Source organism: Anolis carolinensis, chromosome 5 (assembly GCF_035594765.1).
Source record: "Anolis carolinensis isolate JA03-04 chromosome 5, rAnoCar3.1.pri, whole genome shotgun sequence".
NCBI classification, from domain to species: domain Eukaryota; kingdom Metazoa; phylum Chordata; class Lepidosauria; order Squamata; family Dactyloidae; genus Anolis; species Anolis carolinensis.
In genome coordinates, this window is record NC_085845.1 from 135478937 (window position 1) to 135503877 (window position 24941).

At 41.4% G+C, this 24941-nt stretch overlaps 2 protein-coding genes across 7 annotated transcripts in view; both read right to left on the minus strand.

Annotated features, from left to right (window-relative positions):
• asb15 (ankyrin repeat and SOCS box containing 15) overlaps nucleotides 1-24941 on the minus strand; it is a 388284-nt gene that overhangs the window by 136353 nt on the left and 226990 nt on the right. The window lies entirely within an intron of this gene.
• LOC100567658 (hyaluronidase-4) lies at nucleotides 4023-22525 on the minus strand. The gene is made up of 3 exons (XM_003221320.4): nucleotides 21674-22525; nucleotides 10352-10441; nucleotides 4023-6833 (listed from the first exon to the last, which is right to left on the minus strand). The coding sequence occupies exons 1-3, from the start codon at nucleotides 22523-22525 to the stop codon at nucleotides 6432-6434; spliced, it is 1344 nt and encodes a 447-aa protein (XP_003221368.2). The 3' UTR covers nucleotides 4023-6431.

Here is a 24941-nt window from a genome sequence, read left to right on the forward strand (position 1 = left end):
TGGAGCGCCGTTACCTTCCTGCCGGAGCGGTACCTATTAATCTAGTCACATTGGTATGTTTTCAAACTGCTAGGTTGGCAGGAGTCATCTCGCAAACAGTGATGTTAATTTCTCCTCCTCCATAGAATCATGCTGATGGCCTAGAGAGAACACTTCTCTAGACATCACTAGGTCTTCCTGCACAATTTTATGATCTTATAATAATAAATAATAATAAAACTTTATTTCTATACCACTCTACCTTCCCAAAGGGACTCGGGGTAGTTTCCAGTATAGGTAAAGCATTCAATTACATACATTCATATGAGCTGGTCATTGACCGTAATAAAAGTTTACTACTTACTACATTCAATTACAAAAACATACAACACAACCATAATAAAACATCTACATTACTATTAACACAACATACTCATGTAGAATTAAAACCAGTTCAATGCTGATCCATTAGGCGAGGTTCAACTATCAATCGACAAGATTCCAGGGAGGGCCTAGACAACTATGAAAGGCTGGGCCAAGGCTAGTGCAATGAAGTAACTTATTGGCAACGAGTGGAGCTGTTTTAATAGGGGTGTTGTACGTACATTTTGATCTTCAAAACACACTGCATGTAAATAAAATTGCATTCAATTAACCTGTGTAATAACCAGGCCTACTTTATTTCATTAGCATTTTATACTATCTTACCAATCTCTATCATTATTTGCTTTAAAATCATATTCAAAAATGAATTTGTGCAATAAATATTTTATTTGCTACACTGAATTTACTTACAACATTAATCAAACCCAAACACATAATTGTCACATCCCATTTAATCTTCAGCTAATTAATCTTCCAATTAGACTGACTGTAGCTTGCAGACCTAATTTATGAAGGTTGCAGACACTAAATGACCTTACTCCATCCACAAAAACTGGAAATATTCCAAATAATTTTGCTATGCCATAAAAGTATTCATCTTTCCTCTTCTTATTAGATCAATTTTTATTTCACAGTTAGTAAGAATCTTTCCAATTACACAAAGAGTCAGGGGGGAATATATATCATAGTGGGAAAACTGCTGTGGTATTATTCAAATGTTTTAAGGTTGATCATAGATTTTTTTTTCTATATCGATCCTCAAAACATTATCCTTCTGCTTCTTTTGTACACCAGCATACCTCATCGCATACCCTTGAGCAAAATATGTAGAAGATCTTAATTCTACGGAAAGGCTTTGCAGAAAGGAACACAATAAAAAAATAATAATTGAAATGAAAGGATAGAAAACTTTATTTTTGTCCCACTGAACTCAATTGTATTGTTTTTGAGTAAAAACATAAATGAGTGTATCTGTCTGCAGTACACTACTACAGTAGTTTGATACACTTTACTTGGCTTGGTTGTATCCTATGAAATCCTGGGCTATGGAGTTTGGTGAGGAACAGAGAATTGTAGACAACAATAGTGCTGTAATTCAATGGAATAAAGTAGAGTTCCCAAGGAAATAATTTCGAGTTCTTAAATAGAAACATGGAGCCATGGTAATTAACCTGATAACAAACTGCTACAACCGTGTAGCATAGTTACTACGTTGTAAGTTAACTTACCTAAAGGCCCATCCAGACAGGCCCATATCCCATGACCTGTCTGGGTTTTTACCAAGGGTGTCCAAATGACACTTCCGGTAAAAACGAATTAATTTGGAATAACCTTAGTTATTCCAAATTTATTAAGGCCTGGGTCTAATGGGATATTGGGCCTGTGGGGACTCACCCCTGGGTAGTTCCAGGACCAACTGGAATTACCCGGTGTGGTTAATCCCCACAGCCCTCTTGCACTTTTTGAGTTCCTGGAGCCTAAAAGTGTAGGTGCACCCACCCCTCCTCCCCAGTCCCCCACAAAACAACCCCTAAAATAAAAAAAAATACCTGGCCCCCATTAAGATACTCCTTCAGTCCTCCTGGCACAAAGAAATGATGTGCCAGGAAATGGGAGCAAGAAGCGAGGGTTGTTTTGGGGAACTTCTGGATGTCTGTATGTGTGAGGACTCATAGGCCTTGTAGTCCTGTTCCTAGTACTATTGTGGCAGATGAAGAGGAAAACATGGGGTTTTCGCCGGTTCAGCAAGAGCCGGAGTCCCTTCACCTGCAGGATGTTGATGTTTGCCCTCAAGAATTCAGCCAAACAGGCCTTGGGCAGAACTCCCCTCTGTTTCCCAGGAAAGAATCTTATTCCAGAGAAAGGGGAGTCAGATAAGCTCAACGGAGGAGTTTACGCATCGCTGCCAAACAAATGGCTGATTAGGCCTGCTTCCCTTGGGAAATTCTAAGGAGTCACACATCTGGACAGAGTTGGGTTTCGCTTCTCGTTCTCTAGGGAAAGAGTTCTGTTGGCGGGAAAACGAGACCCAATATAGGTGTTTGGCGCGAGGGATTCTTTGCGGAGTCAATTGATCAGCTTCAGGAGAGAGATCGTGTGTGGACTTCGTAATCCCAGTTCCTTGCTTCCCGGATCAAGCTTCAAGCCTTGCCCTGCCTCGCGGTTTTACCACGAACCCTGCTTCATGCTTCATGTTTTGCCTTGTCTCCAGTCACGGATCTAGTCAAGAATCAAGTTTATTTCCAGCCTTGTTGTCAAGCTTCATTGGACTCTAGGACTCTGCTATTTCCCCACACTATTGCTTGGCAAAGTGTGTGTTTCGGTCAAGTGGATTAAAACTTTGAACTCTAATATCATTTATTGGACAATACATTTTTGGACTATATTTGACCTCATTTGAAAGGTCTGCTTCTGAACTATATTCTTCACTTGTTTTATTGATTTTATATATTTCTTTAATAAAGATATTAGATAGAGACTGGCCTCTGTGTAAGGTTATTGGTGCCCTGCTGCCAGGGTTCTGACAGTATGCCATCCCGATAGTTACCGGAATGGCATGTAGCCACCTTCCCTGGGAAAGCTGTTTTTTTGGGGAGGAGTGGAGATGGGAATCCATGCCCAAGCAGGTTTCTTAAATCCACTTTGGCACGGATTTTGGTACTGGCTAGAAGTGCCCTAAGAATCTAAGTGAATGTAATTTGCTTCATATCAAATTCAACTGTGTAAGGATTTTGTGTCAAGCCAGTTAGAAATAGGGTAATTCAGAATTCCTATACTTAAAAAGTAACAATTGGAAGGCTGTTCTACCCATCACACCAGTTTTTTCTGAAATAGCTTAAAGCAGGAGAAATATTTTGTCATATGTATACAATTAGAGTTTTATTTATGTTGATCTGTATTGAGCTGCATTTCTCTGACATTAGCAGAAGCCATGGGTGTTTTTCAAGAATTCTTCCTTATGATGTCTTACATCACCTCTAATCCACAAAGGAAGTATTTCTACAGTCCATCCATGGTCCTCATCTTCCATCTGGCTGGTGTACCATGCAGGCAGGATCTGATATGGATGGCAGGAGAACAACATGGATGTCTACTATTCAATGATATCTTGATACTCTTTTTTTTTTTACCTCTCTCCTCAGTTAAGCAATGGCAACTGATGGCTTCTGTCTCGGTAGAGCGGTGAATACTGAAGATGCTATCCAAGTTTGGAACCAATATTAGAGAAAGGCTTCAGCACCTTGAATCACTTTTTTAAAGTCCAATCTAAAACCTAAAGCTGATTTGTGACCTCATACTGAAAGAAGCCACTAGGGGCAACTAAGCCTAAGACAGATATCTGTTACTCCACTTCTTAGAAACCACCAAAGTCAGGACATCACTCTTTAATGTTCCTTTAGGTTGTCTTGATTAGAGCCCATATAATTGCCTGTTATTATTCAAGACATTTGGCCTGTATCCAGCATATTTATCTGCCTCTCTGAACTGGGGCAGAGGTTTCATTGGCTGCAATATGTGGAGCAAGGACAGAACACTATATGTTGCATACACAATTTTTTACCAAATGGGCCTGCCTAAACTCTGAGATCCTGATTTTTTTTCTCTATACCACTGCCTTCTCAGTCATATTTGGTGAGAGAGCAGGAGAAGGCCTTCTCCATGGCTGCTTTCACAACTCCCTCTCTAGAAAGTTAAGATCCCTCCTTCCTTGGGTTTTCAGTGACAGAGTAATACCTTTCTATTCCAGCAAGCTGTTGGGCCCTGAGTATTAACAAGAGAAGAATCTTTATGGTTCAGTACTATTTTTAATATTTGTTAAAATAATACAAAGGTGTGTCAAAAACTCTAGATGTAGAATTTATTTCAATCAATTTTCAGAAAAGACAAATACAGTAGAGTCTCACTTATCCAACAGAAACAGGCCAGCAGAATGTTGATGAGAAGTGGCATTTGGGTGTGGCTTTCAACTGCATATGGTAAATGTTTTAACCTATACTTTGTTCATTTTTAATTCCAAAACGTAATCTGCTTTCTGGATAACCCTCATATTAGGCAATCAGAAATGACCTTTGTGTGTGCAGAGAAACTGAAAACACATACAGTATTTCATTGCATAATAGTTGCCACTATATAATAGTTGCACCTCCATTTTTGGGTGCCAAAATTGTATTTTTTTTCCTCACATAGGTGCACCTCCATTTGAGGCTGATTGTTGTGGACAGCTTGAAAATCATGGATGAGGAGATATTGGTGGAAGGCTCAGTGCCTGAGCTGGAGCCTAGCAGTTCCCTCAGCCAATCCTCAAAGAAACTTCCATGGAAGGAGCTATTACTTCTCAGCCTTCAGAACAAGTGCAAGTTCCTTTGAGCAGACTGAGGAAGTGTAAATTGTTCCAGCTATTATGAACCTGTGAAGAGAGAGGTCTCAGCTGTGCAAATCCTTGAGATTAGCTAAAACAGCCAGCAACAGGTAACACCTGTTGATTTAGGATTTAAAGAGCTCAGGGGTGGCATCTTGTTGCTGGCTGCAACATCAGTTTGAGAAACTACAACCTTGGACTCTTGCTATCTTGTGTTCCTGAACCCTGGACTTACCTTGGAACTCAGGTTACAGATTCTGATTCAACCTTGTATTCTGAATATTCTAGTAATTGGCTTACCGGAGTGGAACTGACATCTAGCTTCTCTATAGTGTTAATGTTTGCAAATCTGTTGATATATCAGCTTGACCTTGGACTGTTGATTAATGGTCTGCTAGGATTTGGGGTTGAGGCATCTGACATTGATTTTTCCCTTTCTTCCTTCTCTCTCTGAAGGCTAGGCAGTTTAAAAGCTACAAAACTGAGGTCTCTGAAACTTCACTTTTCTCTCCTTTCTCCTTCTTCCAACAGTTAAAAATCCTGAAATGGATGTCTCTAGAACTCTGATCTTCCCTCCTTCCTCCTTTCTCCAAAGAACTCCATTCCAAGTTTTGTAAACTGCCTTGCCTTGGAAGAAAAAGAGAGAAGGGAAGAGTGAAGCTTCAGAGAACTCAATTTTATAGTTTTTAAACTGTCTTGTATTTGGAGAAAGAAAAATGGAAGGAAGGGGAAATCAGCTCTAAATGGCTCTATCATTTTTTGAGTTCTTTTTAAAAACTGAAATGGAGCTTGTTTAAGGCTGGATCATCCCTCCTCCTTTTTCCCTTTAGGAAGCAAGACTTTTTTTAAAAAAGCAGATGTTTTCCTTGTGATTAAAAAGGGGGAGAAAGTGAGTATTTTGTGATGAGATATGGTATCTTTGTACTTAGGCCTTGACTGCACCACATCCATGGGCATCACTGATGGTTTATGGTGGTAGGGCAAAGTGCATGCAATGTCTCTAGACCATAAAGCAGAAATTGAACTTCCTGGTGTTGTGAGGCTGCAATTTCCATCCTCCCTCATCAATATCTTTGCTACCTAGGACTGATGAGAGCTGCAATCCAAGCTACCTAGAGAGATACATACTCTACCCCTCAAGTTCCCCCTCTGTTTTGTTTTATTTGAGATATTTGGTTTTTTGTGGATGGGGCCTGACATTGTTATCTCATAATCACTTGTCTGCCATTTTGAGGTTTGCATGAGCATTTGTGTTCCCACAAGTCTTGAGATCTCACAAAAACCCAGAGATCTTAAGAGAGAAGGGCCTTTTATGAGCTTTGAGGCAGCGTTGTACAACCTGCCTCACCTGAATCATCCCATCTCAAGCACGTGTCCAAATGTGTCCTGCATTAATACTTTGAAAACCTCGAAGTTCTATCCCGGCCCTTGCTCTACTGTCTACTTATTAAAGTACTTATTAAATATCACTTCTAACATTTGTCTATTAATGATAAAGAAGTGGTAAGCTATCATACAGGAGCAGCATTCTTGGAATCACCCTAATAACTTGATAAATAATGCTGGCTATGACTCAGATTTTGTGCATATGTCAACTTCTATCTCACATTGTTCTCTGGTGCATGCTACTTAGAAATGAGAGAAAATCTTTGTTATTTTTTATTATTATTCCTCTGCTCGGTGTAGTTTGATTTTCAAAATGGAAATCTCAGGGATTAAAAAGGATTAAGGAACCCAAATGGATTGTCACTACTACTCCACATAAGACTATGTCTCTTGGCAGTCCTGGATCTCCATCTACAGTTTGAATTTTCTTGCAGTTTTCTCCTTCAAACCCTTGATAGCAATGGCAGGTGAATTTCTCTGTCATTATTTGAAGGTCAGCAGATGATGCTTCTCCTCTCACAGTAAATCCCTGGTCTTCTGAGATCTCTATCTGAAAGTTGCGAGGATTTAAATGAAGGTAGTTTAAAGCTTTCCAGTTTCTTCGGATGCACCTCCCATTGTTCTGACAAAGATGCCAGCTGCAAACCTCTGCTGCTTTGGTTACATTGACAATGTAGACACCTAGTTCAGAAGCAATGAATTGCTTCACTTTTGTGCAGTTAACCTAGAAAGAGCAAAAAGGAAAGTCAGCCATTACAAATCTCATGAAATTGTTTCTAGTACTGTCTGTATTATTGTGTAGTAAAATAGAATCCAGATGGTTTTCTTGTCCCAAAAAAATTAAGAAGAATTATTTATTAGAAACATTATAACTTTTAAAAATGTAAATGTTTATTCTCAAATCTTGATGTTTCTACTACCAGTTAATCCAATTAAAAAGGAAGATATTGCGTAGCAGCAAATGAATTAAAAATTGATGTTGGCATATGAGAGTAGTGTCAACTTAACCAGGATTTTGAGTGAAGCAACAGGCAAAATCTATTAGACAGATAGGAGTCCATTTCCCTATTGAGGGAAATGGAATCACACACAATCTTTAAAGTCTGAGGGTCTACCAACAGCCCTAGAAAATAACATAATAGGGTTTTAGAGTCACCATAAACTCTTAATATTTTTCGTTTACTACATCTGAATAACTTTCCTATCCATGAAAGCTCATGCAAAAAAGCCAATTGGACTTAAAGATGGAGCAATATTTCCTTTTTTCCTCTTCCTCCTTCTTTCTTTCATCCTTTTATGCTACAAGACATTAATGTGGATGCTTTTTTGAAAACAAATGCAGATTAATAGTGATGATATTGTTTTAAATGCTTTAATGTATCTTATAATTCTATTTTAAAATGTTTATTTTAATTGCACACTTTTTTAAGGCATCTAATAGTTGCCAATGTGTAAAGCCGCCTTGAGTTCCCTTGAGAAAGGAGAAGTATAAATGTCGTAAATGAATAAATAATACTCTGTATTATTGCTGTACAAAGAAAAGGGGAGTAAGATAAGGTCACCAATGAAAGGAAGAGGAAATTAGATATATGTGTCACATTTAGTGACAGATAGAAGAAGAGCAAAACAAAGGGCTTTGGACGCTATTGCAAGAGGATAGCACTTTTATCCCTTCCTACCTTACCTTATCCCATATTATCCCAGTTGACTCTCTGACACTTGTTTATGCACTTTATTAAAGCTTTGGATATTGTGTTTTATATGCCCGACCCCTTTTATCTTCAGTGGCTGATGTTGTATTATTACTCATTTGTTCTGATTATATGTGTTTTATTGTATTTTTTAAATGTTTAAATTGTCTATTTTATTTGATTTATGTTATTACTGTTTTTATTTTGATATTCGTTGAACTGCTTTATTCTGTTTTGTTTTGGGCATCACCTCATGTTAGCTGCCCCGAGTCCTTTCAGGGAGATAGTAGCGGGATAGAAAAATAAAGTATTATTATTATTATTATTATTATTATTATTATTATTATTATTATATTATGACACAGCAAACAAGATAGATATGCTGGATTTCGTATCACAAAATCACAAGTCGAACACTTCCCAAGTGTCTAGGACTGTGTGATGTATTTTCGGATGATGCGCGCAGATCCCAGTAGGGTGGCCTTTTGCAGTTGGCAGATTGTGATTTTGTCAATGTCTATTGTTTCCAAATGCCGGCTGAGATATTATTATTATTATTATTATTATTATTATTATTATTATTATTATTAGAGTGGTGGTGGTGGTGGCTAATATGGGTTGCTGAGAAGAATGAGACCAACTGTACTTGACAAAAGGCTGAGATCATTGGAGATCAAAATCCAAAGAACCTCTGACAATATAACTCAGATCACTTGGGGAGGGGGAGTATCAAGGAAGAACAGTCAGACCCATATTCTTTCCTATGTATCCTACATATCCAAGCATTCTTAAATACTAATTTTAAAAATGTGTTTTTGTAGAAGTTACAAAAGACTTCTGAAAAAATGGTAACTGTAAGCATGATTACATGAAAGCTTGTTTTTTATTCCATTTTAGCTGTCATGACTCCCTAAACAGGCTTGCAATTTCAAAATTTGGGTAGAGTGTTAGAACTTCAGTTAGGTATCTCAAATGCTTCCACTGAACTATTATTCTGAGAGTTCCTTCATGAAATAAATGATTATTTAATGAAATATAGCGAGTTCCATAGCTCTTAAAGGTAAAGGTTTCCCCTGACGTAAAGTCCAGTCGTGTCTGACTCTGGGGGTTCGTGCTCATCTCTATTTCTAAGACAAAGAGCCGGCATTGTCCATAGACACCTCCAAGGTCATGTGGCCAGCATGACTGCATGGAACGCCGTTACCTTCCCGCAGGAGTGGTACCTATTGATCTACTCACATTTGCATGTTTTCGAACTGCTAGGTTGGCAGAAGAATTTTAGACTTAGGCTCAGCCAAAGTCTGAAATGACTTGAAGGCACACAACAACAACAATCCTAATTAACTTGATTATTTCATTGGCCAGTAGCAGGCCCACACTTTCCATTGAAATCCTGATAGGTTTATGTTGGTTAAAATTGTTTTCATTTTTAAATATTGTATTGTTCTTTCGTTGTTGTTGTTGTTGTTGTTGTTGTTGTTGCACTACAAAGAAGACATGTATAGTATGCATAGGAATTTGTTTGTATTTTTTTTCCAAATGATAATTCGGCCCCTCAACAGTCTGAAGGATTGTGGACCGGCCCTCTGCTTCAAAAGTTTGAGGACCCCTGTCATAGACAATAGAGTATCCATTTAACACAGTGGTTCTCAACCTGTGGAACGCCAGGTGTTTTGGCTTACAACTCTCAGAAATCCCAGCCACTTTACCAGCTGTTAGGATTTCTGGTAGTTGAAGGCCAAAACATCTGAGGACCCACTGGCTGATAACCACTGGGCTACAGGCTTTTACATATACAACATTTAAAGTTTGTTCCAGATAATAGCAGTACAGAAATTCCTTGAGGAATTCAACATTCTCTACCCAATAAAGGGACAGTAAATTTAACACAGGACAGAAACAGCTGGATCTCAAGGGAAGTCATTTTTCTGCTGTTAATAAAGTTGAAATATTACCTTTATTTAAATGCTCTTTGTCCCTAATCCTCACACAATCAAGAAAAGCAGTAGTTCTGCTTGCCTTGAGATCCCACAATACCATTTTAAGTAACAACACTGTAACATTTGAGACAAAATGCAGACCTGCTACTATAACCTCATCATCTTTCTTCTCTTGTATGATTTTTGACATCTTTACCTGATGAAGAATTTATTGAAGCTTCAAAGGCTTGCATGATATCTTTTATGCTTTGTAATTGGCCCCAAAAAGGTACATCTGTTTTGCAAATTTTGGATTTTGTTATGTTTTTCTGCATGGCCAATGCAGCTCCCTCATAATATTTTTAAAAGTATAATAGTTGTTCAAAACACTGATTCCAATCCCCTGAATCAATCACTGGCTATTCTAGTATTGTTGGTGACCTATATGGATATTGTCAGCCCTGTCATGAGGAAATTGATGTGAATTTATGGTCTTGATCGGCTGCCTGTGAATGAGTTGTCAGATAGAATTCTGCTCAAGCTATAAGGAAAATAAAACCGGGTAGCATATAGTAGAAATTCTTTCTAGTGCATTAAACAAATATCAAGTTAGAATCAAAGCATCGGCTTACCTCCGATGAAGTTAAATTCATATCTCCCCAGATAACAATTCCTGCAGCTCCCAAAGCTGCACTTTCTCCAATAGTGCTAACAAGATCTTGCTACAATGGAAAGAAGAAAAAGTTTGATTAGCGTATCTATGGACCCAACTACACAGGTACTAAAATTTGGCAGATGGATGGAGAGTGTGTGAACTAATTTTTAAAAACATGAACAAATTCCTATGCACACTGTACATATCTTGTTTGTAGTATAAAAAATGTAAGAAAGAATGATACAATATTTAAAATGAAGAACAATTTTAACCAACATAAACTTAACAGTATTTCAGTGGAAGACCTAGAAGGGCCATTCAGTCGAACCCCTTTCTACCATGCAGTAAAACACAATCAAAGCACCCCCAAGAAATGGCAAATCAGCCTTTGTTGTTGTTGTAGTAGTAGTAGTAGTGGTGGTAGTAACAACACCAATAATAATAATAATAATAATAATAATAATAATAATAATAATAATCACCCTCACAGTGATGTTGACCGGCTATATCTGTCTAGAAGATCAGGGGGCAGAGGACTCTTACAAGTCAAACAAGCAGTCAAAGAAGAAGAAAATGCCCTGGCAGAATATGCAAAGCAAAGTGAAGAACCTGCTTTGACTGAAGTAAAAAATCAGAAACTCCTCAAAGCACAGCAGACAAAAAACCAGTACAAGAAAACCGCACTACAAACTAGAGCTGACATCTAGCACAACAAAACACTGCATGGAAAGTTCCTTGACAAAATTGAAGGAAAAGCTGATAAAGAGAAGACCTGGCTATGGCTCACGAATGGGACACTGAAGAAGGAGACAGAAGGCCTGATCCTTGCAGCCCAGGAGCAAGCCATCAGAACAAATGCAATTAAGGCCAAGATCGAAAAATCAGCTGATGACCCAAAATGCAGACTGTGCAAGGAAACCAACGAAACCATTGATCATATCCTCAGCTGCTGTAAGAAAATCGCACAGACAGACTACAAACAGAGGCACAACTATGTGGCCCAAATGATTCATTGGAACTTATGCCTCAAGTACCAGCTCCCAGCAGTAAAGAACTGGTGGGACCACAAACCTGCAAAAGTATTGGAAAATGAACACGCAAAGATACTGTGGGACTTCCGAATCCAGACTGACAAAGTTCTGGAACACAACACACCAGACATCAAAGTTGTGGAAAAGAAAAAGGTTTGGATCATTGATGTTGTCATCCCAGGTGACAGTCACATTGACAAAAAACAACAGGAAAAACTCAGCCGCTATCAGAACCTCAAGATTGAACTTCAAAGACTCTGGCAGAAACCAGTACAGGTGGTCCCGGTGGTGATCGGCACATTGGGTGCCGTGCCAAGATATCTCAGCCAGCATTTGGAAACAATAAATATTGACAAAATTACGATCTGACAACTGCAAAAGGCCACCCTGCTGGGATCTGCGCTCATCATCCGAAAATACATCACACAGTCCTAGACACTTGGGAAGTGTTCGACTTGTGATTTTGTGATACGAAATCCAGCATATCTATCTTGTTTGCTGTGTCATATAATAATAATAATAATAATAATAATAATAATAATAATAATAATAATAATAATAATAGCAGGGCCAACCAGTTGAACTGCTTTCTGCCATGCAAGAAAAACACAACCAAAACACGCCCTGAACAGTGGGAGGGTGCTTTGATGGTGTTTGATTCCTTATTTTGAAAGCAAGGAAAGTGAGAGGAAACTAATCTGGGTGGCAAGGGAGGTGGACGGAAAGGGCTTTTGGCAGCAAGGGAGGGGGAGGAGCAGGAACGAGGAGGGAAAGTCTGGAGGTAGAGAGGGAAGAGAGGAAGCGGAGGAAAGCACTGAGCCCCTGAGGGCTCAGCAAAGCACACTTTGAGAACTGCTGCCTTAGGTCAATGTATATACAGTAGTTGATGTTTTAGAGTCCATCAGTTTTACATTATGTTGCAGTAGTGCCTGAGGCTGATGGGTTCACTGATGGCTTAGAGAAAATTGTGGAATTTCCTGTGAGATTCCCTGGGGCACAAAGTAAGGAAGATTCAAGTCAGAGAAATGATGTTTCTCTCTGGGAAGAATCTGATTCAGAAAGTGCAGGACTTCAAGGTCAGTTAGAGAAATCAGAAACTGCACTTGGGCAAAGAGCCAAGTGATATGGAAGGCTCCCAGGGAAACACACCTGGAGCTATGTAGTCTTTGTTTACAGATTAGAGCAGAAACTAGGCAGCTCCGGTGAGAGCGCCTACATGGGAAAGTTGAGAGATTTTTTGGGAAACAAAATGACTTCATGGGTGTTTATTAATTGGCAAGTTGTTTGCCTAAGAGTTAGTTCAGACAACATAGCGTTCAAGGGAGAAACTAGGTCTGAGTTCTCTGGTTCTTGTTTCAAGTCAAGCCTTGGTTTTACATTCAAATATTCTGGAGGCTTTCTATGTTCTCATTTTGTATTCTTGCTCAAGTTTTATTACATACACTTTTGCTTGTGGACTTATGCTATATTTGTGACTTTCTGGTTATTCCTGGACTATATTACCTTGGAATTCACATGATGTCACGACCCAGGCTGCAGAGCACCAATAACCATACACAGAGGCCAGAATCTATCTAATATCTTTATTGTAGGAATATATAAAGTTAATAAAAACAAGTGTAGAAAATAGTCCAGAATTAGACCTTTCAGGAAAGGTCAGAATTAGTCCAAAAAAGCAATGTCCAATAAGAAATATTAAGGTCCAAAGTTGTAATCCAATAACCGAAACACTCACTTTGCCAAGCAAAGTGAGGGGAGATGACAAGGTCCTTTAGTCCATGAAACTTGAGCGAGGCTAGGAAATAACTTGATACTTGAAACAAGGCTTGAACGTGGAACAAGGTAACTAAGAACAAGAACAAGGTCCGTGGAATAACTTGATAAATCCGTGGAACAAGGCAAGGATTGATCCTGGGAAACAAGGCAAAGTCCGTAGATAAACAAAGGCTGGGAAGCAAGGCGAAGGCTGGATAGCAAGGCAAGGCTTGAGCAGGAGCGAGGCTTGAACCGGAGCGCGCTGTCCAGACACAACTCGCTCCGTAGGCTGACGAATTGACTCCGCGAAGTTACTACGCGGGTAAAACACCTAAATAGAGTCTAGCTTCCCGCCGAAGCAGTTCTCTGGGAATCAGAACCGAAAGCTAACTCTGAGACCAGATGTGAGACTCCCCAAAGATTCTCACGAGAAGCAGTCTTAATTGGCCACATTCTTAGCTGCAATCCTCGCACTCCTGCGCGAAGCTGAATCCAAACTTCTCTGTTGTTTACAAAACTCCCGGCGCAAGAATACGGGAGAAGTAGGCTCTGGGCTTGTTTGACATACTTCTGGGAGACAACTTTCTTGCAGGTGCAAGGTTCCCAGATCTGCCTGGGAAAGATCTGGCTGAGAGGAATCCAGTTCAGACTGGGAAGGTAAAAAACCCAAGTTTTCATCTTCATCAGGAATTACAATGTCCTGAGCAGGACTACAAGGCCCATGGGTCATCACACTATCCCCCTCCTCAAGGCCCCTCCCAAACTGGGGCCCTCTCCCCGAGGTGCGAGGTCGCGGTTTGGTGGGATAGGTCTGATGAAAGCGACGGGTTAGATCAGGAGCATGGACTGTGGAGGCGTCTTCCCAAGAGCGTTCCTCAGGGCCAAAACCCACCCAGTCAATGAGATATTGTAGGCGGCGGCGGTGAAAGCGAGAATCCAAAATGTCCTCAACCTCGAACTCCTCCTCCCCATTCATCAAAACAGGAGGGGGGGCCGGTTGGTCTGTATCAGGTCGCACACCATCCGCCGGAAGGAGCAGGGAACGGTGAAACACTGGGTGAATGCGCATTGAACGCGGAAGTTGGAGTTTGAAAGTCACGGGGTTTAATTGCGCCACCACTGGATAGGGACCAATGAAACGGGCATCTAACTTCCGGCAAGGGCGGTGGGAGGGCAGAAAGCGAGTGGACAGGAAAACCCGATCTCCTACCTTGATTTCAGGGCCCGGCTGGCGATGTTTGTCAGCGTGGCGTTTATAGTCCTCCTTGGCTTGGTCCAGTTGCTGGAGCAAAAGTTGTTGCACCGCTGTGAGTTCCTGCAGCCAATCCTCTGCTGCGGGAACCTCTGAAGTTTCAATGACAGGGGGAAAGAAACGTGGATGGAAGCCGTAGTTTGCAAAGAACGGCGTTTCTTTTGTAGAAGCTTGAACTCCATTGTTGTAGGCAAACTCAGACAGTGGTAACAGAGAAGCCCAATTGTCCTGTTGATAGTTTACATAACAGCGAAGATACTGCTCCAAAGTGGCATTGGTGCGCTCCGTTTGCCCATCTGTTTGGGGATGATGAGCTGAAGATAAGCGAGAGTCTATGCCCAATAGTTTTTGTAGTGCCTTCCAAAAACGAGAGGTGAATTGAGATCCACGGTCTGTGACTAAACTCTTGGGCAATCCATGTAGTCTGAAGACATGTTGAAGAAATAGATCCGCAGTTTCCTTGGCCGTGGGGAGGCCTTCGCAGGGAATGAAATGGGCTAACTTGGTGAATAGGTCCACCACCACTAAGATCGTGGTGAATCCACAGGAAGGTGGTAGGTCAGTGATGAAATCCGCGGAAATTATTTCCCATGGGCGAGATGGGGTAGGAAGGGGGTGTAAAAGCCCTGAGGGCTTCTCCCTTCGTATCTTGGAGCGCTGGCATACTGGGCAGGTGTTGACATATTTTTCCACATCCTTGCGGATCTTGGGCCACCAAAAATCCCTTAGGATCAAATGCATAGTTTTAAATAGTCCGAAGTGTCCTGCTGGTTTGCAGTCATGACACAGACGAAGCGCTTTTTCCCTGCCCGGTCCGGGTGGGATATAAACATGATTTCTATAGCAGAGCAGCCCATCTTTAAGCGAAAAGGGGAAATGCAGACCTTGGCGAAGTTGGTCCTGCGCCCAGGCATCTGCTTGCTGACTAGCCTGATTTCTTGAGCACAGATGGGTCCTGGAGTAGGGGAAGTTGAACCAATGGGAATGGATTTGGTGTTCCCCACCGTGAGCGTGGCAAAGTTCTCAGGTTGTAGCAGTTGGGATTCAAAGGTCTCCTTGCGTCCTGCAGCGTATTCCGGTTTACGTGACAGGGCGTCTGCTTGCTTGGTTTGGGCTGGGGTCACATAATGGATCTGGAAGTTGAAACGTTCAAAGAATAAAGCCCAACGTTGCTGCCTCTGATTTAGTTTGCGGGCAGTTCTTAGATGTTCTAGATTACGATGATCAGTGTGGACTTCAATGGGAAATTTGGCCCCTTCTAGCCAATGTCTCCAAGTTTCAAAGGCTGCCTTTATGGCCAGTAGTTCTTTTTCCCAAATGGTGTAATTCCTCTCTGGTGTGGTTAGTTGACGAGAATAAAAGGCACAGGGGTGGAGGTGATCTCCCACCGGTTGTAAGAGTACAGCCCCAATTGCCACATCAGAGGCGTCCGCTTGCACCACAAAAGGGGTTCCAGGATTTGGGTGCTGTAGAATTGGCTGGGAGGTGAATAGTTTCTTTAGTTGCTGGAACCCTTTCTCTGCTTGATCAGTCCAGCGGAAAGGCTGCTTTCCACGGATGCAGCTAGTGATGGGGTCGGACCAGCGGGCAAAATCTGGAATGAACTTGCGGTAATAGTTCGCGAACCCCAAGAAACGCTGCACCTCTTTCTTGTTAGTTGGCGCCCGCCATTCCAATACTGCTGAAACTTTGGCTGGATCCATGGAAAGCCCTAGAGGCGAGATGCGGTAACCAAGGAAATCTACCTCTTGTAGATCAAAAGCGCATTTTTCCAGCTTGGCATAAAGTCCATGATCCCGCAATCGTTGTAACACCATTTTGACGTGGTTCTCATGTTCTGATTGTGATCTGGAAAACACCAAAAAATCGTCCAGGTAGATTATCAAGAACCTGTCTAGATAGTCCTGAAAAATGTCATTGACAAAATGCTGGAACGTTGCGGGGGCTCCGCATAAACCGAAATTCATAACTCGGGACTCAAATAATCCGAATTTGGTCTGGAAGGCGGTCTTCCACTCGTCCCCTTCCCTGATGCGAACTAAGTTGTAAGCCCCCCGAAGATCCAGCTTGGTGTAAACCTTGGCTCCTCGAAGCCGATCCAGTAGATCCGAGATTAAAGGCAGGGGATAGCTGTTCCGCTTGGTGATATTGTTCAATGCTCTGTAGTCCACCACCAAGCGTAGTTCCCCTGACTTCTTCTTCACAAACATCACTGGGGAGGCGGCTGGGGATTGAGAGGGTCTGATGAATCCCTTGCGAAGGTTTGTCTCTAGGAATTCCCTGAGAGCTTCTTGCTCTGGTTCAGTCAGGGAGTAGAGATGCCCTCGCGGGATCGGGGCCCCCTCCACCAAGTCAATGGCACAGTCATAAGGTCTATGTGGGGGTAATTTTTCGGCTTCTTTCTCATTGAATACATCCCAATACTCGGAGTACTTCTTTGGCAAGGTGATGATGGGCTCGGTGTCTGTGGCATGGCATACCTTGGCTACGAGGCAATGGTTTTGGCAGTACGGTGAAGCAAACTGCAGTTCTCTGTTGGACCAGGAGATGTTAGGGTCGTGGAGAGTCAGCCATGGAATTCCCAAAATCACAGGGAAATGGGGGACCTCGGTAACAAAGAAGGAAATCTCTTCCATATGTTCCCTTATCCACATCCTGGTGGGTTCCGACCACTGACTTACGGGGCCCGTCTTGAGGGGACGGCCGTCTATGGCTTGCACCACACGGGCATTCTTGAAATCATGATATTGTAATCCCAGAGAGTCGGCATACTCTCTATCGATGAAATTGTTGGTAGCTCCAGAGTCTATCATGGCGTGGATCATGACGGGTCCCCTTTTTGCTGACCATAATGTGACCACGAGAAGGAACAGGACCCCGGTTGGCGGCTCTTGGATGGATTTTTTGACCGGGTTGGCGAGCCCCTCTACACCCGGTCGTTGGCTTCCCCCGCCGGCTGTGTGCCAGTCGGCTCAGACGCCTTCGTCTCCGTGGAGGACGCCGCCGCAAGACGGGCGGCAGGCTTCCCTTTGGCTGGGCACTCTCTGGCGAAGTGGCCCCCGTTCCCGCAGTACCAGCAGAGGTTTAAGCGTTGACGACGGGCCTTCTCGGCGGCATCTAGTCTGGGACGCACATTGCCCAACTGCATCGGCACCTCCTCGCCTCCTCTGGGGTATGGGGTTGGCGGTGGGGGTCTCCACACCGGACGTGGCTGAACGCTGGCGGGAGCGGGGGGTTTTGCCCCGGCTCTACTGCCCTGGCCTCGAACCCACTGTTTCCTGTTGGCAATCATGACTTCAGCCCGTAAACATTGATCAATGAGTGCCTCGAGGGTCTGGGGAGGATCCACCTTGGAGATTTCTTCCAGCATTTCAATGTTGAGACCCTCCCGGAATTGTCCCCTGAGGGCTACATCGTTCCAGCCGGTGTTGTGGGCCAGCACTCGGAACTCGGCTATATACTGAGACATAGGTCTGTCTCCTTGGAAAAGGCGACGGAGTTTGTGACCGGCTGCCTCCAAATTGTCCTCGATTCCCCAAGTCTCCTTGAGGTGGTCCAAGAAGTGTTGCGCTGATCTTAGGTGTGGAGAGGCTTGGTCGAACAGTGCCGTCGCCCAGCTGGCCGCTGGCCCGTCTAGAAGACTGTAAACCCATGCCACTTTGATGTCTTCTTGGGGAAACTCGGCAGCACGGGCCTCCAGATAAGCTTGACATTGGCGACGGAAGACATGAACCTTAGAAGCTTCTCCAGTAAACTTGGTTGGCAACGCCATGGCCGGAAGACGAACTCCGCGTTCCTTCAAACCCCTTATTTCTCCATCCTGTGCATTGAGCTTATCACGGATTCGGTCCACCTCTTCCTTGTCGATGGTGTAGGTAATCGGCTGGCCGCTCGGCCCAGGTACGGTTCCGGTAGACATTCTGGCCGAGGTTAATTGGTGCTTAGGGTGGCGGAGTCAAACTGTCACGACCCAGGCTGCAGAGCACCAATAACCATACACAGAGGCCAGAATCTATCTAATATCTTTATTGTAGGAATATATAAAGTTAATAAAAACAAGTGTAGAAAATAGTCCAGAATTAGACCTTTCAGGAAAGGTCAGAATTAGTCCAAAAAAGCAATGTCCAATAAGAAATATTAAGGTCCAAAGTTGTAATCCAATAACCGAAACACTCACTTTGCCAAGCAAAGTGAGGGGAGATGACAAGGTCCTTTAGTCCATGAAACTTGAGCGAGGCTAGGAAATAACTTGATACTTGAAACAAGGCTTGAACGTGGAACAAGGTAACTAAGAACAAGAACAAGGTCCGTGGAATAACTTGATAAATCCGTGGAACAAGGCAAGGATTGATCCTGGGAAACAAGGCAAAGTCCGTAGATAAACAAAGGCTGGGAAGCAAGGCGAAGGCTGGATAGCAAGGCAAGGCTTGAGCAGGAGCGAGGCTTGAACCGGAGCGCGCTGTCCAGACACAACTCGCTCCGTAGGCTGACGAATTGACTCCGCGAAGTTACTACGCGGGTAAAACACCTAAATAGAGTCTAGCTTCCCGCCGAAGCAGTTCTCTGGGAATCAGAACCGAAAGCTAACTCTGAGACCAGATGTGAGACTCCCCAAAGATTCTCACGAGAAGCAGTCTTAATTGGCCACATTCTTAGCTGCAATCCTCGCACTCCTGCGCGAAGCTGAATCCAAACTTCTCTGTTGTTTACAAAACTCCCGGCGCAAGAATACGGGAGAAGTAGGCTCTGGGCTTGTTTGACATACTTCTGGGAGACAACTTTCTTGCAGGTGCAAGGTTCCCAGATCTGCCTGGGAAAGATCTGGCTGAGAGGAATCCAGTTCAGACTGGGAAGGTAAAAAACCCAAGTTTTCATCTTCATCAGGAATTACAATGTCCTGAGCAGGACTACAAGGCCCATGGGTCATCACACATGATACATTTGGATTACTGCGTGGTTATCAACTATTGTTGACCCTTTCCTGGATTATACATCTTCTATTCTTATTCCTGATTTTTCCTTTCTTTATTTATTTTTTACAATAAATTCTTTGCTTATACTCTGGACTCTTGTTTGGTGCTGTGGTCATAGGGGTTTCTAGTCCTGGGGTGCAACACATTATTAGCAAAGGTTTTTCTCATTTCAGTTTCAATTTGCTGATTTGATGGTCATGAGAAAATCTTCAGATTTCTTTTGGTAAAGATCAAATAGTTTTGCTCTACAAATAATACATTAAAATACTATTTTTTTTTAAAGTATAATAAACTAACAACAAAGCACACACCTTATAAAAATAACTCTTCTTGGCCAATGAATTATGAAAAGCCTGTTTGAGTACAAAGGACTTTGTTGGTGAAAGGGAAGCAAAGAGTATCCATCAAACTATTATTTATTTATTTATTTATTTATTTATATTTCTATCCTGCCTTTCTCAACCCCAATGGGGACTCAACGCGGCTTTACACATAGGCAGCTATTTGATGCCTTAAAAACCAATACAAAATTAAAATAGACATTTAAAATAGAATAATAAAATACAATTAAAACAATTAGAGACATTTAAAACCATACAATCACAAGTAATCACATAATCCACAAGCATAATTGGGGCCATTCCTATAGTCAATACACGTCAATCCATATCTATTTATAGCACAGATTCTCCAAAGGCTTGGTCACAGAGCCACATTTTTACTCTCTTATGGAGGATCAAGAGGGAAAGGGTGACCTAATGTCTCTGGGGAGGAAGTTCCATAGACGAGGGGCCACCACTGAGAAGGCCTTGTCTCTCATCCTCACCAATCGTGCCTGTGAAGAAAGTGGGACCGAGAGCAGGGCCTCCTCAGATGATCTTAATCTCTGCGATGGTTCGGACAGGTAAGCTGGGCTGGAACCATTTAGGGCTGTATAGGCTAAAGCCAGCACTTCGAATTAAATTAGAACCTTTGAATCAAATGTCAATTTGTTTGCCTTGATCCAACCCATCACCAACAATATATACTGGTTCAGTACTGAAATAGCTTCCTTGGAACAGGTAGGAGAGAAAGAATTTGATGCCCTCGACATATTGGTAGCACTGAATCCCTAAAATCTAGGTGATCATTCCAAGAAATTTTCGACTACAGTTGGTCCACTATGTTAGAGATAGTGTATAGCTGTCATCACCAAAAGTCATAGTCTTCTCCACCAAGAATTTCTATAATCAAAGCTATACAAATTGGCAGTGATCACTACATTTTGCAAAAGTACATGTTATAAGTACACTGTTCAGATTATTATTATATGTTATTGTATATTCACTTCCAGTTTACTATTAATTTGTTCTATATGTTCCACAATACCATTAACCCACGTCAGTTAAACTCACCCTTAAAAGTCTTCAACATCCAACTGATACCTATTGCTTACACAGTACTTTTAGTCAAATAAGACTTTAACTCAGTTACCCAGGAATACTGTCCATTTTATATGTCTTTGTTCTGTGAAAAAGTGTTTAGCATTTATATATTGATCTTCCTCAATATTCTAAATACAGTAGAGTCTCACTTATCCAAGACTCGCTTATCCAATGTTCTGGATTATCCAACACATTTTCGTAGTCAATGTTTTCAATACATCGTGATATTTTGGTGCTAAATTTGTAAATACAGTAATTACTACATAGCATTACTGCGTATTGAACTACTTTTTCTGTCAAACTTGTTGTATAACATGATGTTTTGGTGCTTAATTTGTAAAAATCATAACCTAATTTGATGTTTAATAGGCTTTTCCTTAATCCTTCCTTATTATCCAACATATTCGCTTATTCAAGCTTCTGCCGGCCCCTTTACGTTGAATAAGTGAGACTCTACTGTAGATGACAGATGTAATATGAACAATTATCCAGACTTTGTGTTCAAGATCAGGACACAATTCCCAGGTGCTTTGGACTTTGGGTGTTTTAGATTTTAGCTCCCCAATTCCAAACAGTTGGCCAAGCTGACTAGGGCTTTTAGGAATTGAAAATCCAACCATCTGGAGGACCAAAGGTAGGGAACCATTGTAGTACAGTATTATGCCACAAGTAGGCAACTGAGGCTGAGAAATAGTTGTTAGTTTACTTTCAGCTAATGAAATCTCAGCAGAGGTCAAGTAAGCCTGAAAGACTCACAACAACCCAGAGATCAAGTATCTTTTTCTTCCCGCTTCAGAACTCATTTACTTTAATTACTACAATCGCTCTAAAGTAGAAGTTGCATCTATTCCCCATATGGCTTACCGTGGAAAGAAATAGCAAGGGTTCATCTCTGTAATCTAATCGAGTATACACAAACACTGGGAGAGCATAATCATGTGATGTCATAAAAGAAATTCTAATAGATTCATTCACTCTAAACTGTGAAAAGCGTAATATGTTTTCACTGTTCCCGAGGAATTTCTTGATACCGATGGAAGGATACAGAGCAGCACTGCTGTTCCACAGCCATGATAGTTCATTGTTCCGCAAAACTTCACTTTCTGGACAAGAACCAGTGTAGTTCTGGTCGTGGAAATTATAATTGTGGCAGTCAGGATATAAATAGTATCCCCAAAGTCCCTTTGGTCTGCTTTTAATTCCCAGCTCAATTGTCTCCTTCATGAAAGCTTTAGCACATTGTTCAAAAGAAAATTTGGCTAAATGTTCAAGAGCATTAGTTGATACATTTTGTTGCATTGCAGAAATTAATTTCCTCGACTGTCTCCTATAAATATTTTTTGTGTTCCAGTTGCGTTCCCATTGAGGCCTCCAGTGTTCCCAGTCTATGACTGCTAAGCCTGTGAAATCTTCATCAGGAATGTAGTAATTAATGTCCTCACTAGCTTTTTCCAGGTGTGTTTGCAAGCTGAAATTCTGAGGTAGGCCACCATTCACTGGAACGTCCTGTGAAGTGTACCATGGATAATATCCCAGCCTGTTGACATAAAAAATAGTCACATTTTGTCCTCTTGCTTTGGCAAATGGGCTCCCAATCACATGGAACATTTTCAAGTTAATTGTCACATTGTATCTGATAGAACAGTGATCGGTTGGTGCATTCCAGGCAGCTATAAAAGGCTTCCTTCGGGAGATAGGTAACTGAGCTGGCTTCATGGCAAAAGCAGAACTCCATAAAAAGGTAATCTGTAGCCAAATTGTACAGTGGTCCTGCTGAGTAACAGAAAAAAATATTTGAATATTCAACAGAACACTCATGATAGGAAAACCTATTGTAAACATATACTGTAGTTTCACAAGTTCTTCAAAGAAATTGTTCCTACTGTTGTTAGTCCCAAAATACTGAGATATGTACATATTGGGGGAAGGGATATATCTTTCAAGCTTCATGAAACTTTTGAAGTTATGTTTGGTTCTTTCAGCTTTGTGTTGTCGAAGGCTTTCATGGCCGGGATCACAGGGTTGTTGTATGTCTTTCGGGCTGTGTGGCCATGTTCCAGAATTATTCTCTCCTGGCGTTTCGCCCACATCTGAGGATGCCTGCCACAGATGTGGGTGAAACGCCAGGAGATAATACTTCTGGAACATGGCCACACAGCCCGAAAGACATACAACAACCCTGTCTTTCAGCTTTGTTAGAATCCAGAATATACTGAACAGGTAAGCCTACCTTAATGAAGCAGTTGTGTTTCTGGGCCTCTTTTAACAGAAAATTTGATGCCAGAGGCAGAAATAACATTGATAGAATAGATTACTACACTAAAAAAGGAAGGAAGGAAGGGAGGGAGGGAGGGAGGGAGGGAGGGAGGGAAAGGAAGGGAATGGAAAAAACTACTTAAATATGTTTTAGTAATTTTTAAAATTATAATTAACAATAGGCACTTGTGAAATGTAACAGCCAGGTCAGGTAAGCCTTGCATATTGTTTCAAAATGCATGCACAGATGATGTTTTTCACAAGGCTTCACTTTGATTATGAATTAATTTTCAGAGGCCAGACTATTAGGTGTGTGTGTTGTGTGTGTGTGTGTGTACTAACAAGCTGAAGGGAGATAGTGCAGCAAGCTAACATCGTTTCCATTTTTCTCTATGGTTTGCTGCACACACACGCAGTGTGGGAGGCAGCTGCAGTTTGACTTGTCTGTTGTGCAAAAATACATGCAGCTACAACAGGATCCATGAAATAAAATTTCCTTCATTCCCAGTTTTGGCATTATTTTCGGCAAACATATTGCTGCAATCTGACAACTCCTTCACCATCTTTCCAGTTCTGATGTTGTTAAAATCCCACAGATAGATGGAAGTCTACAGGGCAGGTACAAAATGATTTTTTTTAAAGTTCCTTTTGTCAGAGGCTTTCCTTAATTGAAATATCCCTGCATATATAAAATAGCACATCATCAATCTTCGTGGATAAGCTTCAAACAATATTATTGAGACTGGAAAGCAAAAACCAGAAGACAACAAAGAACACAGCTCTATGCGTCTTGACTCATAAGTAAAACTTAAATTCAAACACCACCTTAGTAATCACCATCTTAGTAGAAACATAAAGAAAAGTCTTAACTATGTAGGAGTCCATGTTTAATCTGATCAAGTATAAGGATTCTTTTTAATCTCCTGTAGATCATAACTTGCAGGTTTGTAGCAAGATTCTGTGGTGAAGAATGATCTCAGTGCTTTAATTTTACGAGAGGAACTCGTTATTCCATTTTATATGACTTTATTCAACATGGAATTCAAAGATATAGATATAGGTGTTGTTGCACCTATTTTCTTTAGCCACTGGGTGTCAGTAAGAGTCTGTTTCGTATGCTCTTTAAAATAAACCTGAGCTATTTGGGGAAAAGTTAAAGCAGGCGTGTTTTGCCTTAGATGACTGTTTGTGTAATTTGGATGCTTACTGAATGACATAGGAATGCATTGTTTATGAATACATAGCTTTACAAGACTAAGTTTTCAAACTGAAATGATCATTTTTAGAAGTGCCACTAGTGGGTGACTATTACCTGCACTATTATGTAAGGGTGGAGTCGCTAAAATAATACATAACATCAGCTGAGCTGTATAAATAGAACCAATCCTAGCTTAGCTGTGAAGAGATTCTGACCTGTACACACAGAAAAATACAATATTCTAAAATGGTGGCATCACAATATAAAGTCTAATTATGAATACCAGCCCAATAACCTTCCTCTTCCCCATATTCTTCTTCTCACTTCACTCTCAGCCCCCTTCTCTCCTCGTTCTTTTGATTTCATGACAGGTGATCAATCACCATGACCATTGCTAAAACTTCCTCTGGTGACTAACAACATTGCAAGGTTGCACACTTTATAAGAGTAGCACAATGACTGTATGGTGGTTTATGTGAAATACAGCAAGAAATTATTGCCATTTTTCATAGTAGAGCAATTTACTGCAAGTGGTTCACAATGTCTCTAGAGAGGGAAATCTTTAAACAAATTTTCACTAAAATATCAATTTCTCATTGTTGGCAGGGACCTGTACATTTATGAGAAATGTGTGTCAATGTGTTACTGAAGGCTTTCATGACCGGAATAACTGTGTTG